General features: G+C 41.0%; 2 protein-coding genes across 7 annotated transcripts in view; one reads left to right on the top strand and one right to left on the bottom strand.

The window, feature by feature from the left end:
- Nucleotides 1-9,658, top strand: part of LOC105719661 (cytochrome c oxidase subunit 6C) — a 30,534-nt gene extending 20,876 nt beyond the window's left edge. The window contains exon 4 of the mRNA XM_012455824.2: nucleotides 9,543-9,658. The gene's annotated coding sequence lies outside the window, so the exon portion shown is untranslated. The remainder of the gene's footprint in view (nucleotides 1-9,542) is intronic.
- Nucleotides 9,659-10,229: 571 nt separating this feature from the next.
- Nucleotides 10,230-18,067, bottom strand: part of VPS13B (vacuolar protein sorting 13 homolog B) — an 839,649-nt gene continuing 831,811 nt past the window's right edge. For all 6 annotated transcript variants that reach the window (XM_012455820.2, XM_021675751.2, XM_021675750.2 and 3 more), the window contains exons 60-62: nucleotides 16,914-17,016; nucleotides 16,106-16,355; nucleotides 10,230-12,393 (exon numbers count right to left, since the gene is read on the bottom strand). In XM_012455820.2, coding sequence (XP_012311243.2) covers nucleotides 12,145-12,393; nucleotides 16,106-16,355; nucleotides 16,914-17,016 — 602 coding nt within the window. In that variant the 3' untranslated portion in view covers nucleotides 10,230-12,144. The remainder of the gene's footprint in view (nucleotides 12,394-16,105; nucleotides 16,356-16,913; nucleotides 17,017-18,067) is intronic.

The raw sequence follows: 18,067 nt of genomic DNA, 5'->3' as shown, positions 1-18,067 counted from the left end.
TGTGGATTTTCCTCTTTTCCTTTGGCTTTTGATTTCTGGTTTCATGCCATTGTAATCAGAAAAGATACTTTGTATGATTTACAGTCTTTTAAAATTTGTTAATACTTACTTTGTGACCTAACATACAGTTTGTCTTGGAGAATGTTCCATGTGCACTAGGGAAAAATGTGTATTCTTTTGTTAGATGGAGTGTTAAGTCCAGTTGATGTATAGTGTTGTTCAAGTCTTATATTTTCTTATAGTCCTTCTATGTAATCGTTTGATCTGTTACTGAAAGTGGACTATTGAAGTCTTCTACTGTTACTGTAGAGCTGTCTGCTTCTCCCTTCAATTGTGTCAGTGTTTGCTTCATATATTTAGAGCTCTGATGTTTGGTGCATATGTATTTATAATTGCTAGATTTTATTGGTGAATTAATCTTTTATCATTATAGAATGTTGTTATTTTGTCTCTTGTAACATTGTAGACTTGGTCTATTTTGTCTGATTTAGTGTAGCTAACACTGTTCTCTTCTGGTTGCTATATGTGTGGGACATCTCTTTCTACTCTTTTACTTTCAACTTGTGTGTCCTTAGATCTACATTGAGTCTCTTGTAAACAGCATATAATTAGATCCAGGTTTTTAATCCATTCTGTCATTGTCTTTTGGTTGGTGAGTTTAATCCATTTACATTTAAGGTAATTACTGATAAAGACACAGTATTGCCATTTTGTTTTCTGTATGTTATAGCTTCTTTGTCCTTCATTTCTTTCCTTTTTTTTTTTATTTTATAGTGGTATGTTTCAGTTTCCTTCTTATTTCCTTTTGTGTATATTCAGTATTTTCTTTGTGGTTACCATGGGGATTACATGAAATATGCTAAAGTTAAAACAATTTATTTTAAACTGATAAAAACTTCAATTGCATATAAAAACTCCTTTACAACACTACCCTCTTCCTCCTGTTACTGATATCACACATTATGTCTTTATATATTATGAATCCATTAACATGGACCTGTAGTTATTTCTTATGCTTTTGTCTTTTAAATCCTATTAAAAAAATTAAAAGTGAATTTACAAACCAATTTCTTTCTTTTTTTTTTTTTTAAGGAGACAGAGTCTCACTCTGTCACCCAAGCTGGAATGCAGTGGTGCAGTCTTGGCTCACTGCAACTTTGGTCTCCTGGGTTTAAGCAATTCTTGTGCCTCAGCCTCCCGAGTAGCTTGAATTACAGATGCTTCCCACTATGCTCAGCTAATTTTTGTATTTTCAGTAGAGATGGGATTTCACCATGTTGGCCAGGCTGGTCTTGAACACGTGACCTCAAGTGTTTTGCTTGTCTGGGCCTCCTGAAGTACAGGGATTACAGACATGAGCCACTGTACCTAGCACAAACCAAATTTTAATACAAGCTTCGATATTCTTTGCCAGAGAACTTTATATTTTCACATGACTTTGAATTACTAGCGTCCTTTTGTTTCAACTTGAAAGATTCCTTTTAGTATTTCTGTAGGGCAAATCTAATGGTAAAACTCCTTTGACTTTTTTTTTAATCTGAGAACTTCTTTGTTTTTGAAGGACAGTTTTGCAGGACATAAGTGTTTGTTTTTTGTTTGTTTGTTTTTTTTTGATGGAGTCTTGCACTGTTGCCCAGGCTGTAGTGCAGTGGCGCGATGTTGGCTCACTTCAGTCTCAACCTCATAGGTTCAAGCAATTCTCCTGCCTCAGCCTCCCGAGTAGCTGGGACTACAGGTGTGTGCCACCATGCCCAGCTAATTTTTTATTTTTATTTTTAGTAGAGACTGAGTTTCACCATGTTGGCCAGGATGGTCTAAATCTCCTGATATGGTGATCCGCCTGCCTCCACCTCCCAAAGTGCTGGGATTACAGGCGTGAGCCACCATGCCCAGCCAAGTGTTTCTTTTTTAAGCTGTCTGCCCTTTTTCTCTTCTGGGACTCCCGTAATACCTATATTGGTCTGCTTGGTGTAGTCAAATCTCTTAAGCTAGTCCCTTCTTTCTTTTCTCTTCAGGCTTTTAAAATTTTAATTCAGTTTTATAGAGATGGGGGGTCTCACCATGTTCCCTAGGCTGTTCTTGAACTCCTAGGCTCAGGCAATCCTCCCATCTTGGCCTCCCAAAGTTTTGGGATTACAGGCATGAGCCACCATGTCTGGCCTGCTCTTCAGACTTGATAACTTCAAATGCTCTGTCTTCGTTTCCTGATTCTTTCCTCTGCTTGTTTGAGTCTGCTGTTAAATCCCTCTAGTGATTCCTACTTCCCCTCCCCGCATTCAGTTACTCTATTTTTCAGCTCCAGAATGTTTGGATTTAGAAATAATTTTCTTTGTTGATATTCTCACTTGTTCATATAATTACCTAATTTTGGAGAGAGATCCAAGATGGCTGATCACTAGCAGCTCGGGCTCGTAATTCCCAGTGAAAGTGCAGAGAACCAGAGGACGCCACACTTTCAGACGAATATTTGTTGCTCACGGACTAGGAGATTCCCAGCAGAGGAGACCCACGTGTCGCCAGGGTGACTCTTGTGGCCGGCGTGGCGGTTTTGCTGGCACCTTAGTGCGCCAGTTCTTGGTGCAGAGTCCGGAGATTCCCGGGCAGAAAAGCACCACCAATCTTAACACCTCTATTTTGGCCGGCGCAGTGGATTGCTCAGATTTCGGCGCTGGGAATCAACAAGTTGGACGTCAGCTCAGAGACCTAGTTAGAAAGTCGGTAATTACAAAGACGACAGACGGATAAATATATAATGAAGGGAAGAAACCAGCCTAAAAAGGCAGAGAATACTCAAAATCAGAATGCCTCTCCCTCTACAGGGGATCGCAATTCCTCATCAGTAACGGAACAAGGCTTAATAGATTACACGGGTGTTCCAATAACAGAAGCAGGTTTCAAAACGTGGGTGATAAGAAACTTCTGTGAATTAAAAGAACTTGTTCTAACCCAATGCAAAGAAACTAAGAACCTTGAAAAAAGGTTTGACGAAATGTTAACGAGAATGGACAATTTAGAGAAGAATATAAGTGAATTGATGGAGCTGAAAAACACAACACGAGAACTTCGCGAAGCATGCACAAGTTTAAACAGTCGAATTGATCAAGCAGAAGAAAGGATATCAGAAGTCGAGGACCAGCTCAGTGAAATGAAACGAGAAGACAAGAATGGAGAAAAAAGGATGAAAAGGAATGAGCAAAGTCTCCAGGAAATATGGGACTATGTGAAAAGACCTAATTTACGTTTGATAGGTGTACCTGAATGTGACGAAGAGAATGCATCCAAGTTGGAAAATACTCTTCAGGATATCATTCAGGAAAACTTTCCCAACCTGGCAAGGCAGGGTAATATTCAACTCCAGGTAATACAGAGAACACCACAAAGATATTCTTCAAGAAGACCAACCCCAAGGCACATAATTGCCAGATTTATTAGGGTTGAAATGAAGGAGAAAATACTAAGGGCAGCCAGAGAGAAAGGTCAGGTTACCCATAAAGGGAAACCTATCAGACTTACAGCAGATCTCTCAGCAGAAACCCTACAAGCCAGAAAAGAGTGGGGACCAATATTTAACATCCTTAAAGAAAAGAACTTTCGGGGAGAGATCCAAGATGGCTGATGATTAGCAGCTCGGGCACGTACCTCCCAGTGAAAGCGCAAAGAACGAGAGGACGCCACACTTTCAGACGAATATTAGTTGCTCACGGACCACGAGATTCCCAGTGGAGGAGCTCCACGGGTCGCCAGGGCGACTCTTGTGGCCGGCGTGGCGGTTTTGCTGGTGCCTTAGCACGCCAGTTCTTGGTGCAGAGTCCGGATATTCCCGGGCAGAAAAGCACCATCAATCTTAACACCGCTCTTTTGGCCGGCTCAGTGGATTGCTCAGATTTCGGCGCAGGGAATCAACAAGTTGGACGTCAGAGACCCAGTTAGAAAGTCGGTAATTATAAAGACGACAGACGGACAAATATATAATGAAGGGAAGAAACCAGCGTAAAAAGGTAGAGAATACTCAAAATCAGAATGTCTCTCCCTCTACAGGGGATTGCAATTCCTCATCAGTAACGGAACAAGGCTTAATAGATTACACCGGTATTCCAATAACAGAAGCAGGTTTCCAAACGTGGGTGATAAGAAACTTCTGTGAATTAAAAGAACTTATTCTAACCCAATGCAAAGAAACTAAGAACCTTGAAAAAAGGTTTAACGAAATGTTAATGAGAATGGACAATTTAGAGAAGAATATAAGTGAATTGATGGAGCTGAAAAACACAACACGAGAACTTCGCGAAGCATGCACAAGTTTAAACAGTCGAATTGATCAAGCGGAAGGAAGGATATCAGAAGTCGAGGACCAGCTCAGTGAAATGAAACGAGAAGACAAAAATGCAGAAAAAAGGATGAAAAGGAATGAGCAAAGTCTCCAGGAAATATGGGACTATGTGAAAAGACCTAATTTACGTTTGATAGGTGTACCTGAATGTGACGAAGAGAATGAATCCAAGTTGGAAAATACTCTTCAGGATATCATTCAGGAAAATTTCCCCAACCTGGCAAGGCAGGGTAATATTCAACTCCAGGTAATACAGAGAACACCACAAAGATATTCTTCAAGAAGACCAACCCCAAGGCACATAATTGCCAGATTTATTAGGGTTGAAATGAAGGAGAAAATACTAAGGGCAGCTAGAGAGAAAGTTCAGGTTACCCATAAAGGGAAACCTATCAGACTTACAGCAGATCTCTCAGCAGAAACCCTACAAGCCAGAAAAGAGTGGGGACCAATATTTAACATCCTTAAAGAAAAGAACTTTCAACCCAGAATTTCCTATCCAGCCAAACTAAGCTTTATGTGCGAAGGAAAAATTAAATCTTTTGCGAACAAACAAGTACTTAGAGAGTTCACCACCACCAGGCCTGCTTTACAAGAGCTTCTGAAAGAAGCACTATACATATAAAGGAACAACCAATATCAGCCTTTCCAAAAATATATCAAAAAGCAAAGAACTTTAACACAATAAAAAATTCACATAAACTAATGGGCAAAACAGCCAGCTAGCATCAAATGCTGGTATTAAACTTACATATATTTTAATTGGATAAAAAGCCAAAACCCATCGGTATGCTGCATCCGGGCCCATCTTACATGAAACAATACACAAAGACTCAGAGAGAAGGAGGAAGATTTACCAATTGAACAGAGAGTAAAAATAAACTAATAAACAAAAAGCAGCAGATGCAATTCTCGCCTCTGATAAAGTAGACTTTAAAGCAACAAAGATCAAAAGAGGCGAGGAATGACATTACATAATGGCAAAAGGATCAATGCAACAAGAAGAGCTAACGATTCTATAGATCAACGAGATAGAAAATTAACAAGGATATTCAGAACTTGAACTCAGACCCGGAACAAGTAAACTTAATAAATATTTATAGTACTCTCCACTTCAAATACACAAAACATACATTACCACCTCACACCTATTCCAAAGGTGACTATATAATTGGAAGTAAATCACTCCTCAGTAATCGCATAGCATTTCATAGGTTTAAATTAAATATTGGTTGGCTGTTTGTTTGTTATCTTCTTCCCTTACTCCTTCCTGATTACATCATTAAGTATAATTATCAGTATAAAAGAGGTTTTCAATACCCATTACTAAATTTCATTCTAGCCTGGGCAAGAAAGCAATACTCCCATTCTCTCTCCCTCTTTCTTTTCCTTCTCCCTCCTCCCCATTCTCTCTCTCTCTTTCTCTTCCTTTTTTCTCCTTCCTATTCTCTCTCTCTCTTTCTCTAAAAAAAAAAAAAAAAAAAAAAAAAAAAAAAAAAAAAAAAAAAAAAAAAAAAAAAAAAGAAAAGAACTTTCAACCCAGAATTTCCTATCCAGCCAAACTAAGCTTTATAATCAAAGGAAAAATTAAATCTTTTGCGAACAAACAAGTACTTAGAGACTTCACCACCACCAGGCCTGCTTTACAAGAGCTTCTGAAAGAAGCACTATACATATAAAGGAACAACCAATATCAGCCTTTCCAAAAATATATCACTAAGCAAAGAGTATTAACACAATGAAAAATTTACACTAACTAATGGGCAAAACAGCCAGCTAGCATCAAATGCCAGTATTAAACCTATATATATATTCTAATTGGATAAAAAGCCAAAACCCATCGGTATGCTGCATCCAGACCCATCTCACATGCAACGATACACAAAGACTCAAAACAAAGAGGAGGAGGAAGATTTATCAGCCAATCAGAGAGTAAAAATAAACAAATAAACAAAAAGCAGGAGACGCAATTCTCGCCTCTGATAAAGTAGACTTCAAAGCAACAAAGAGCAAAAGAGGCAAAGAAGGACATTATATAATGGCAAAAGGATCAATGTAACAAGAAGAGCTAACGATTTTATAGATCAATGAGACAGAAAATTAACAAGGACATTCAGGACTTGAACTCACACCCGGAACAAGTAAACTTAATAAACATTTACAGAACTCTCCACTTCAAATACACAAAACACACATTACCACCTCACACCTATTCCAAAAGTGACTACATAATTGGAAGTAAATCACTCCTCAGTAATCGCATAGCATTTCATAGGTTTAAATGAAATATTGGTTGGCTGCTTGTTTGTTATTTTCTTCCCTTATTCCTTCCTATCTACATCAAGTATAAGTATTGGTATAAAAGAGGTTTTCAATACCCATTACTAAACTGCATTCTAGCCTGGGCAAGAAAGCAATACTCCCATTCTCTCTCTCTCTTTCTCTTCCTCTTCATTTTTTTTCTTTCTTTCAAAAAAAAAAATAATAATAATTACCTAATTTTGCTTAATTGTCCACATTCTCCTTTAGCTCATTGAGGATATTTCAGACAGTTGTTCTTAAGTTTTTATAGAGTAAGTCAGTAGCCTCTGTTTTTATTTATTTATTTATTTTTTCCTTTTTTGAGACTGAGTCTTGCTCTGTTGCCAGACTGGAGTGCAGTGGTGCAGTCTTGGCTCACTCCAATCTCTGGCTCCCTGGTTTCAAGCGATTCTCCTGCTGGGACTACAGGCATGTGCCACCACACCCAGCTAATTTTTGTATTTGTTTGGTAGAGACGGGATTTCGCCATGTTTACCAGGATGGTCTCAATGTATTGGCCTTGTGATCTGCCCACCTTGGCCTCCCAAAGTGATGGCATTACAGGCGTAAGCCAGAGCGCCTGGCCGCCTCTGTTTCTTTAGAGTTGGTTTGTGGAGATTTGTTTCTTTTAGTCGTCTGTGTTTCCCTATTTCTTTATGTGCCTTGTGGTCTTGTGAAATTCAGGCATTCATAAAACCAGCCACCTGTCCCCTTGCAGACTGGCTCCATGCATGGAAAGGCCTTCACTGATTAGCCCACCTTAAAGGCTTGGTGTCCTCTCAGACTTTTTCTAGGGATGCATCTTCCCTGGGCCTGTACATATGCCTTAGTTCTAGTTTCCTCCTATACACAGCTGCCTTTGAGTTTTTCTTAGTTTTCCTGAGTTTGACTCCGGCCTCCTCTTGGAGCCTTAGCTGTTCTGTTTTATTCCTCTGCCTGTGATTGCTTGCGCACAGGTTTCTGAAGGTCTGTGTTCCGCTGTAGCTCATTCATTCCATGGTACTCATCATTGCTTTCAGCTGTTTCCAACCTCTATCCAAACTATGCCGTTATTCCCATTAACACTATGATTCAGGCAAGACAGAAAGCAGTCCCTTGGGCACCTCCACACAAGCCAGAACATTGCAGGCCAGCTCCATTCCTTATGTCCTGAGGGAAGAGCCAGGGTAGTTTTCTTCTGACTGTATTGCACTGCGGAGGGAGTGTGGCAAGAGTGAGCAAAATGTCATGAAATTTCCTGCTACTTTGAGTGTGGCTTTTTCTTGGATAGGTGGTTCTTTTGGTTGCTGCTCAACTGGTTTCTAGAGTTCTCATAAAGCTAAACAGGTTTTAATTTTTGGTCTATATGTTCATTATCTTGTGGGGGTTTGGGGGCCTGGGACTTCAGTCTATTATCTTGCTGACATGATATTACTTTGTATGTTCAAAATCATTTTTATAGGTTATGCTATTAATTGCTAGATTGGCATTATGCATGTTAAACTTTGAGAAGTCACTTTTAAAAAGTATTTATGACAGTGTAGTTTGTTAGGTGAGTGTTAACGAGTGACTAGCTGGCTTTCCATAGATACTGGTTTGGTCTGTTGTATCCACAAGATCTTTACGCCTCATGGACAGTGTGAATTAAAGTTCTATATCTAGAAAAGGACTGACTGGTGTGCTGATGAAAAGTCATCTACTAAATTGACTTGATAGCATGTATGAAGTACCTGATGAGACTTTCTACTCTGGAATCTTACGTGTAGATTTAACTTCATTCAAGCCCAACAAAAAAGAACAACGTGAAGTTTCTATTTGCCACTTCAGTCTGGGTTTATGGCCTGTAAATGAGTGTGCTGTGACACGGAGAATGTGAATCTGCTATTTTGTCAGGCTGTTCCTAAACATTTCAGTTGCACTATATATGGGGGTTACAGCCCAATAAACCTTATATGTTGAGAATATAATGTCAAAAATGCATTTAAGACCCCGAAAAACCCATTATAGAGTCAAAAAATTGTTGTCCAACCATCATAAGTTGGGTACCATTTGTATTAAGGAAAAAAGATCAAGAAAATATATATATATATATATATTTTTTTTTTTTGAGACGGAGTTTCGCTCTTGATACCCAGGCTGGAGCGCAATGGCGCGATCTCGGCTCACCGCAATCTCCGCCTCCTGGGTTCAGGCAATTCTCCTGCCTCAGCCTCCTGAGTAGCTGGGATTACAGGCACACGCCACCGTGCCCAGCTAATTTTTTTGTATTAGTAGAGACGGGGTTTCACCATGTTGACCAGGATGGTCTCGATCTCTTGACCTCGTGATCCACCCGCCTCGGCCTCCCAAAGTGCTGGGATTACAGGCTTGAGCCACCGCGCCCGGCCCAAGAAAATATTAATGGTTGTTTATAATCTTAACATATCTGCTTTAACTTTGAAATTTTCAGAATTTACAGTGAGCATGCATTTTATAATCAGAAGATGTTAATAGGCTAATTTAAATTTGTTAGATATTTACCATTATTATTTATAAGATTATGTTTAAAAACCTATGAGAGCAGATTTGGAGATAGGAACATAAATATTGCTTGGAACAGAAACAGTATGTGGCTATAAGACGGAATGGGGGTAGGGGGTAGAATTGAGAAGGAGAAAAGCAGAATTTGTTAAATGAAAGCGAGAAATCAGAGTAAGATGTGGTATGCCCAAAATGGAAAAGATGCTATTCGGAGTGGTCAGGGAGCTTAGAGTAGCTTAAAGGAGAGTGAACTTGGAGTCGAGGTGGCCTGAAGTGTGCTTTTTCTGTGGCTGAGGGTGAGTGATCGAGGTATGACATCTACTAGTAGGAATAGACCTCAGTTGATCCTCAAAGATGGTGGATATTGAGAGAATGTTTATCATTAACTTAGCCTTTGTGTTTCTCTCCACAGAATTTCTTCAGGTTGAATTACCAGAAGTTTGTCACTGACTCGGGTTCCTGGACTATGACACATGAATATGTGGGCTAAGAAATAGTTTCTCTTGATAAATAAACAATTAACAAATACTTTGGACAGTAAGTTTCTCAGTTCTTAATGATAATGCACGGCACTTTAATAGCATCAGAATTGGTTTGGGATTTAACTGTTGATAAAGCTAACTTGGTTTCTGTGTTCTTTAAAATTTCATTGTTCTCGCACCTCTTTAACTGCAATAGTTTGCCCGTTTCATTGAGATACTCCTAGGTGCAGTTACTTGGTCCTGGGCCATGGATTAAAGTGTTCTTTATGAACCTATAAGACTACTGTGGGCTGTAAGAAGAGACAGAATCCTAATAACATCTATCCTTGGCCTTCATTTCCACTATTTGGTAGCTGCGCCACCACCAGATAGATGAAATAGGTAATTCAAATGTAGGGTTTCTTACTCAGTATTGCTTTATTAATAACAAGCTAACAGTATGTAACAGAATTTGGATATAGGACCAGAAAAAGTTACTTAACTAGAATTGAATGTCTGCTAATGACTAGCAGAGTATGGTACTCTTTCAGAGGTTGTCTTAGTACTTTAATTCATGCTTATTTGCAAGCAAAGTGATACTGGAGAGCTTGGAAAAAAACGATTATATTATTCAAAGCTAATTTAATCAGTCACTTTATTAAGATAACAAAACTTATGTATTACCCTTTTTAACTCGTGTAAAATTCACAGTGATGTGAGCTATATTAAACTCAGATATTAGTGAAAATTGGCATTGTAAAACCTGTTAGTAACAGTAGACATCTGTAGGTGGTCAGTGATTCAAGGATACCTTTTATTTTAAACAATTTAATAGTTCATATCAATATGCAAAATTGCCATAAGATACAAGGATTAATATTTATTTACATTTTTAAAAATAGTTACTCTTGAAGTTGACAACTGTCACTTTCCTAAATGAGTATTACAAAACAAACTGAAAGAGCCATTTTTCATAGTCGGAATTGTTCATTAAACCTTGCTTTCCAGTAACAATTACAGAGTGACTTCTTAGCCCAACATGTGAGAATTAAAGATCAGTGGTTATTGGGCATGGTGGCTCACACCTGTAATCTCAGCAGTTTCGGAGGCAGAGGCAGAGGAGAGCTTGAACTCAGGAGTATAAGACCAGCCTGGACAACACAGTGAGACCTCATCTCTAGAAAAAAATTTAAAAATCAGCCAGGTATGGTGGTGTATACCTGTGGTGGTGGTGTGTACCTGTGGTGGTGGTGTAGTCCCAACTGCTTGGGAGGCTGGAGTGAGATCACTTAAGTCCGGGAAGTGAGCTTGAGCTGCAGTGAGCCATGATTGTTCCACTGTACTCTAGCCTGGGTGACAATGAGACCCTGTCTCCCAAAAAAAAAAAAAACCAATAATGGGCATTTAAAATTGCATTCTGTTAGCATCTCAAAATTGTAGGTAACAAGCTGTAGACCCAAGTTTAAATGTAATCAGCAAACATGTTCAAAGTTACTGGACGATTTACTGAACATTTAAGATATCCGATGACCCAAGATCTTGAGTCAAACCCATTCTTAGATGCAAAATATTAGACACTGGGAATATCTTAATGCTTTGTCAAGTCAATTCCACAGAATAACGATCTGGACTGGTATTGTTAGCATTAATATTGGGGTTCTTGTGTGCTCCACAGTGTACCAGGGAGTTCCCATGATGTATGTTTTGTTAATGGAACCAGGCAAACTCACTTGAGCACTTTGGGACTGGATATAGGACAAAGGATTTACTCAAAGTTTGCTTAGTAAAACACAAACTGGAAAAACACTTTCTCTAAAATGCACCTGGACAGTAATGATACTGTATTATAAATTTTAGTAAAATGCAGACTTCAGAGGAAATATACATAGCAGCTTTCAGTAAAAGAACAGCATTGCAGTTAAGTGACAAATGTCACAAGCCACAAAGCCCTAAGCATTTCATTTAAAGAAGAATCCTAGGCCTTTGCAGACCAAGGAGCATGAGGCCAAGGTGGTGACTCAGCCCAAAAACAGATGCAACTTGAAGAAGTTTTAACTTCAGTTCTCCACTGTAAGGCCTGGTCACATTCTGTGATGGAACAGTGTTAATAGATCCAAATTATAGTAGAAATTTTTGCAAGTGTCATAGAACAACAACAAAAAAATGCATCTTCTATATGTGGTAACAACATAAAGGGGGGCCCTGTTAATCATTGTCTCCAAGTGGGAAAGGAGCATGGTTTTTTTTGTCACTTTGAAGGTGTCTTTTAGAGGTAAGGATCTAAATGCTAAAGGAAACTGTGACACTATAAGAAACTGTTGGCCTTGTGTCCATACTAGATGTTAAAGCTGATGAAGCTTTTTTAAAAAATGGCAGCCCTGTATGGTGGCATGTGCCTGCAGTCCCAGCTACTTATGGGTTGAGGTGGGAAGATTGCTTGAACCCCAGAATTTGAGATCAGCATGGGAATACGGCGAGACTCTGTCTCAAACCCAAAAACTAAATCACACAAGCAGGAATCAATCAATCATCAGTCAGCATCTCAGAGGGGACTCAAGGAAACCCTTTCCTCAGGGCTTTATTTTTCACCATGGTAAATTTACTAATGAAGACCTGAGCGAACTGTGGATCAACCAAGTAATGGTATGTTTTAACAGTGGAGGGGGGAGGTTCTGCAGCCACCACAGAGCATGATGTTTGCATGGAAGAGCAGCTGGGGGCCAGGTGACAAGATGTCTTTGTGATATAGTCCACAAGTCTGTTGTACTGTTGCTCTGACAGTCTCTCTCGGACTCCGTCTACCTAGGATCCAAAAATAAAGACTAATCAATTACTAGACCCTTATGAGAGTTCTGGAACAAAATAATTGTTTTTTGCCTTGATGCTGTTGTACATTATGCCTTTTAGGTCATCTATTAACGCCATTACCAAAACACTGTTTCCTTTTTTTCCGTGAGATAAGGCAATGATAATGCAGTTTTAGCAGTATAACAACAAAAGCTGTACATGAGCCTATCAGTACAGCCTCCTTTGAATAAGCATTTAGTGTTGCATAAAATTCCTATGTTTGAAAGCTGATGATTTCATAACATTCTGCTCATTAACTATTAAAACATTTGTCATTGCTCTTTAGCAACCAGCCCAAGGAAAAAAATCTTGCCTCTGCATAAATCTAATCAACATTAAACTCAGCACTGAAATAAAAGCTGTTTGCCTGGCTCCCCAAACCTCTTCAGATAGAAGGTCTTAAAGTGGAGAAGAACACCTCTTTCAAACCCGTGGCTTTGGACAGAGCATTAAAAAAATACTGTTTGAACTGTAACATTTTCTGATTTTATAAGTCCTAGGATTTAAAGCCAGAAAAAATAGAAAAACTGGGCAGCGGAAGGGGAAATTTTTATGGAAAAAAGGATGCGAAGTACATTTATGGTTCATAAAAGTCTGGCTCATCTTCAGTGAAACACAAATAGAACTGAGATGATATACTAGGTTCTTCAGTGAGATTTTCTGAGAAAGCGCTCATCAAAGGCAGTTGAAGCTATAAAAATTCTTCCCACCCTGAAGGTCCGATAGGTATCTCGTGTGTAGATCAAGCGGAGTTGGAAGTTTGCAGTTTTAAGCCACTGATTTGTGAAACTCAGGTAGCCACCAAACTTTCCGTGGATTTTGCCTACTGAACGTTGGCAAGGCTACTCTGGAAAAAGTGGTAATGTAAAGACTTTCTAGTTCTGTGTGTGGCCCAGAGATAATGCAATTAAAGTGTCTTAAAAGCTGGAGAAAGCCCTTGTGATGGCAGAGATACAGTAAAGGGGCTTGCTAAAGGAATAAGCAGGGAATCCCTTAGAGTTTGGATCTTGTGGTGGTAAGCTTGGGGAAAAAAGTCCCAAAAGATTCACTAACAGATGAAAGCTGTGCACCACCAGGCAAAAGCCAGAGCTCTGATATCATTTGATGGGGCCAGAATTCAGCTGGAAAGCTTTGAATACACAAAGTTTTAATTGCTCCTCCTGAACAGCAGCACAGGAAAACCCGTGTTGTGAAAGGAACCCAGCCAAGGAATAAATTGACCTTCTGACTCATTCTGAGCCTCTCATAAGGGATTTCAATAATGTGCCAGGCATATTAAGCAATTATTATCCCTAAACTGGTTTCATTTAACCAAGAAAAGCAAATGCTGATTTAAAAAAAATTTCAATCCTGCCATATTTAAATGTACCACATGATGTCATCTACAAATTAATTCCTTCCAAAATTCAAAGGAGCTGTGTTTCCTAGCATCTCAGGCAAAAGCTAAAAACCAGAAAAGTTGTTTATACAAAGATCTTAAAATACTGTTTTTAGTCTTCACTGGAAGTGTTCAGAGCAGACAGGCTTCTTTATGTCTGTGGATTATGCTGGGATGCACTAAGGGCCAGGCAGCTCAAGAAAGATCACTGACAAGGCAGCACTGCTGGCCACCCTCCCCTGCCCACTCATTTGAAAATACCTTGTATTACAGCACTTGGGAGGGTTTAGTCTCAGATGCTCTGCAGCTTGAGTTTTCGTGGGGGTGGGTAGGAGAGGTTAGGTTATAGACACAGGATTAAGGGAACGGTTATTCCTATTAATGACTTAAGGAGAGAAGTAAAGTGGAATAGAGAAAGCAGAATGTGGAGGCTTAAGGCACACTGGCCCATCCACCTTCTGGCCAGTGCCCAGCTTTGGCTGTGTGGGCACAGTGCTCCTGCTCTCAGTCATGTCTTCCCACCTCTGTTTGTTTTAGGCCTTCCTTAATCCCAACCCTCTTTTAGCCCTGGATACCAGTGGAAAATTAGTGTTAAAAATTGTATCCAGAGCTTTAGTGCTGCTTCCTCTGATGCCACAGTCCCAATAATCTTAGCAACTTTTAGGCGTGGTGACTTCAGATATGACCTCAATAACCCCTAGAGAAACTGAGGTCTGTTCCCTTCTAGCTATGATGATTCTCCACAGTACCTGCCTCAAACACAAAAGAGAAAGATCACAGTTGAAGACAGAGATAGTTCAACAGCAAAAGAATCACCAGTCTCAATAGTTTAAGATCTGAAATAATTCCCAAGCAGCTAAGGAATAATGATGGCCACTGGAGGTTTCTCATTAAGGACTAAAGACTTGACGGTAATGATATCCCTTGCCAAATCCTGTAGCCAGATCACCGCTGCTTTATTGTCAACTGATCAGAAGATTTTGGCAGATCTAATAAAGTCAGCTTGGACATCTGACCTCTGTTTATTCCCAGAAAGTCATCAACTCAAAGCAGCAATGTAGTCCTGGTGCCAAACCCCAGCTTAAAGCCTATGATCATGATCCAAGAAACTAGAGAAATCTTAAGAGTTGTTGTGGTTGGCTGCTTTCCATCTTCTCAGATAATTTTACCCAGTGGTGTGAGGGAGACAGGCTCCCATCCCAGGAAGAGAATAATGAAAGAAGGGATCAGGCAGGACCTGCTGGAGGCAGGTTTGCTGTCCTTTGCTGGGGCCATTCAGTCCCCAGGTTAGGGCCAGCAGACTCTAGTTTGCCACTGATCCACCACCGTCTTGCTACGTGAGAAAAAAACGTGTTTTTAGGTAAATAATTAGGGTCTCATGGATCAGGCCATCATCCGGGAAGGAAGCGCAGAGAGCAGTTTTCCATTAGGTGCACCTGTTTACCCTGGGCTGGACTACAGGAAGCTGGGGTCTTTCTGGTCAGAGCTCACCTCTGACTCCTGACACCCAGTATGCCTTGCCTGAGCATCCATTCCACATTAATTTGTGCATGCCAGGGGCCAGCCACAGAGCTGCCCCAAGAGCCTAAGTGTCATCCCCAGGGGCAACTCTCTGGTACTTAAGGGGTGGGAAACTATCCTGTGGGAAAGACAACACAGCCAGAGAATACCAGTGGATGTGAGAGACAGACCAACTCACAAAATGTTGACCCTTGAAATCTCCAGGTTTGGGGATATGGGAGTGAGTGGAGAGTCTTGTTTCATGATGCCCCTTGCTTCTGCAGTGGGCCTCTCCAGCACCCACAGACCTGCTGCAGCCAATTGCAAGCCTCAGGCAGCCAAGGACCTGATTTTAGGCTTTCAGACCAGTGGCCTCCTTTGTGGAGCAATTGCCTGGAATTGCTGCCCCAATCCTGGCCCTTCCTGTACCGACGCACTTGTTTTGGAACTCCATTGTCACGTCCTGTCCATCGAGCACCCCAGCCCCATGACGGCCAAGCCCGATCAGCCTTGTTCAATTCACATGGTGACTTAGCCCCAGACCTTGAGTTCTGCTGGCCGCCTGCGGGGCTCTCCTGGGCAACTCATGTGCACCTCTGGGTGGGGGCTTCCCAGTGCCCTTTTGTAGTGGCCTTCTGGCCTCCACACTCCCACCTCTGGGTAGCAGCTCTCCTTGGTCTCCAGCAGCTACCCAGAGGCTGTAGCTTATAAATGCCTGGGTACCATAATCAGCCTGCTTCTCAACCTCCCTGGCAGCTAGTCTTGGTCACCCTGTTTTCTGAAACATACCTCCACATCACAAGCCACTCTTGGCTGCTTGAGCTGCACTGTGAGTAGATTGTTCTGTTTGCTGTCCTGTGCACAGTCGATCTCTGTGATGGGGAAGGCCTGCTGCTGTGTGTCCTCACTGACACTCACCACGAAGAGCACTTCCGATGTCAGCAGCAAGCACCCTTCATGCTCCTGGCCTGAGCCCCTCACCAGAACCACATCCAGGGCCATGTGGACTTCTGGTCCGCCCAGAGACTGAAGCATTTTCCTGTTTAAAAGGAGAAAGGTGAGGCCAGGGGCCAGATTTGAAAAGATGGTCACTTATCAGTGCTCATTATTTACCAATGGATGGGGCAACACCATAGAAAGCTTCCCAAGGGCAAAGGGCCCTCACCAATCCAATTATTCATTTTAGCTTGAAATGTAATTGTCAACTGATTCTGGCTAACAAAACCTGCTTCCTCCTGGGAACAAAGATTGGCTTTGCCTAGCTCCTTTTCTTCCCATTAGAAATGGCACCTCTAATTAGAGTGCTGGTTCCACAGGGAATCTTAGGCCCTCTAGCAAGACTGGGCTTCTCTGCCAATGTGTGACCTTCCTTGAGTGGTCAGGTATGGAGTAGAGGAGTTGTGCAGCCAGCCCCAAACCTGGGAACAGCAGCCTCTTCCTGTCCCTCTACAGTGCTCTTGCGTTGCCTGAGATGCCAGTGCCAACAATGGCCACTCCTGGGCTCCCTGGAAGCGTGGCTCATTATCTTGAGACCAAGCCAGGAGCTATTAACATACAATATGGATGTAAAGTTAAGCAAGTGTCTCAATAATTTTACCAGACATATTTGACGTGGCTGTTTGGAGCCTGGTCAGCATGTAGATCACTTGGCTGATAGCGCTGTTTGGGAAGCTGAGAAAGTCCAGCTCCATGTAAAATACCTGTGGTAAGAGAAGTAAGGGAGTTTTACTAGTTGTTTTCTGGAAAACAGTTTCATGCTGCAATGATGTCATCTGTTCAGAGCCATCCATAAAATGTTACAGATCCAAAATGATGTCACATCTTTGGAAGCAAGTGTACAGATAATCTTTAAACATTACGATGCTCTTAACCCTGGTGATCTTGCATTAGTAACAAACTAAAATATGAATGTGTTACAGTCCAAGCATAGACTAGCAATTAGAGGAAGCAAAAATGCTCCTGAGAGAGGTTGGTCATGAACAATAGCTTAGACATCATTTGTAACTGATGTGTTAAGAAAAGTCTAGATAGGTCAGTCTGATACGGTGGCTTATGCCTGTAATGCCAGAAGTTTGGGAGGTCAAATCAAGGTGGGAGGATTGCTTGAGTCAAGGAGTTAAGAGACCAGCCTGGGAAACAAAAGTGAGACCCCCATCTCTACAAAAAATGAATTAGCCAGGCATAGTGGTGCACGCCTGTAGTCCCAGCTACTCAAGAGGCTGAGGTGGGAGGATCACTTGAGCCCAGGAGTTGGAGGCTGCAGTGAGCTGTGATTGTGCCACTGAATGCCAGCCTGGATGACAGCAAGACCCTGTGTCTTTAAAAAAAAAAAAAAAAAAAAAGTCTAGATTGTTAGTTGACTTCCTTAATATTAATACTACTTTGTGCTAGGGTTAGTCAAAAAATAAACACAACACACACATAGATATATACAAAGGCACACCCTTTGCCTAGATACAGTATTTAAATGCTAAGTGACTTAATCCAGCTGTTAAACACGAATCCATATACATTTATGAGCATGCTTGGGGTCTCTGGTTTATGATATGCTCTCCCTGGTGCCAGCACCAAATGAGGGCACCCAGCAGCAGCCACGTAGGCCTTTACAGAGACTCCAGAACCAAAGATGGTACAGCATGTGTGTTTCGGAGGGCTTGTAAATGTTTATAAACGAGGCACAGTCATTAGACTAAGAGTTAGTGGTTTGTAAAACCTTCAGTTTGGTAATAAAAGTTTTACAAGAGTGAGAGA

The sequence above is a fragment of the Aotus nancymaae genome, unplaced genomic scaffold (genome assembly GCF_030222135.1).
Source record: "Aotus nancymaae isolate 86718 unplaced genomic scaffold, 86718_ANA_hifiasm-v0.15.2.pri h1tg000036l, whole genome shotgun sequence".
NCBI classification, from domain to species: Eukaryota; Metazoa; Chordata; class Mammalia; order Primates; family Aotidae; genus Aotus; species Aotus nancymaae.
The sequence above is the reverse complement of the archived record's forward strand: the minus strand, read 5'-3'. Positions and strand labels throughout refer to the sequence as shown.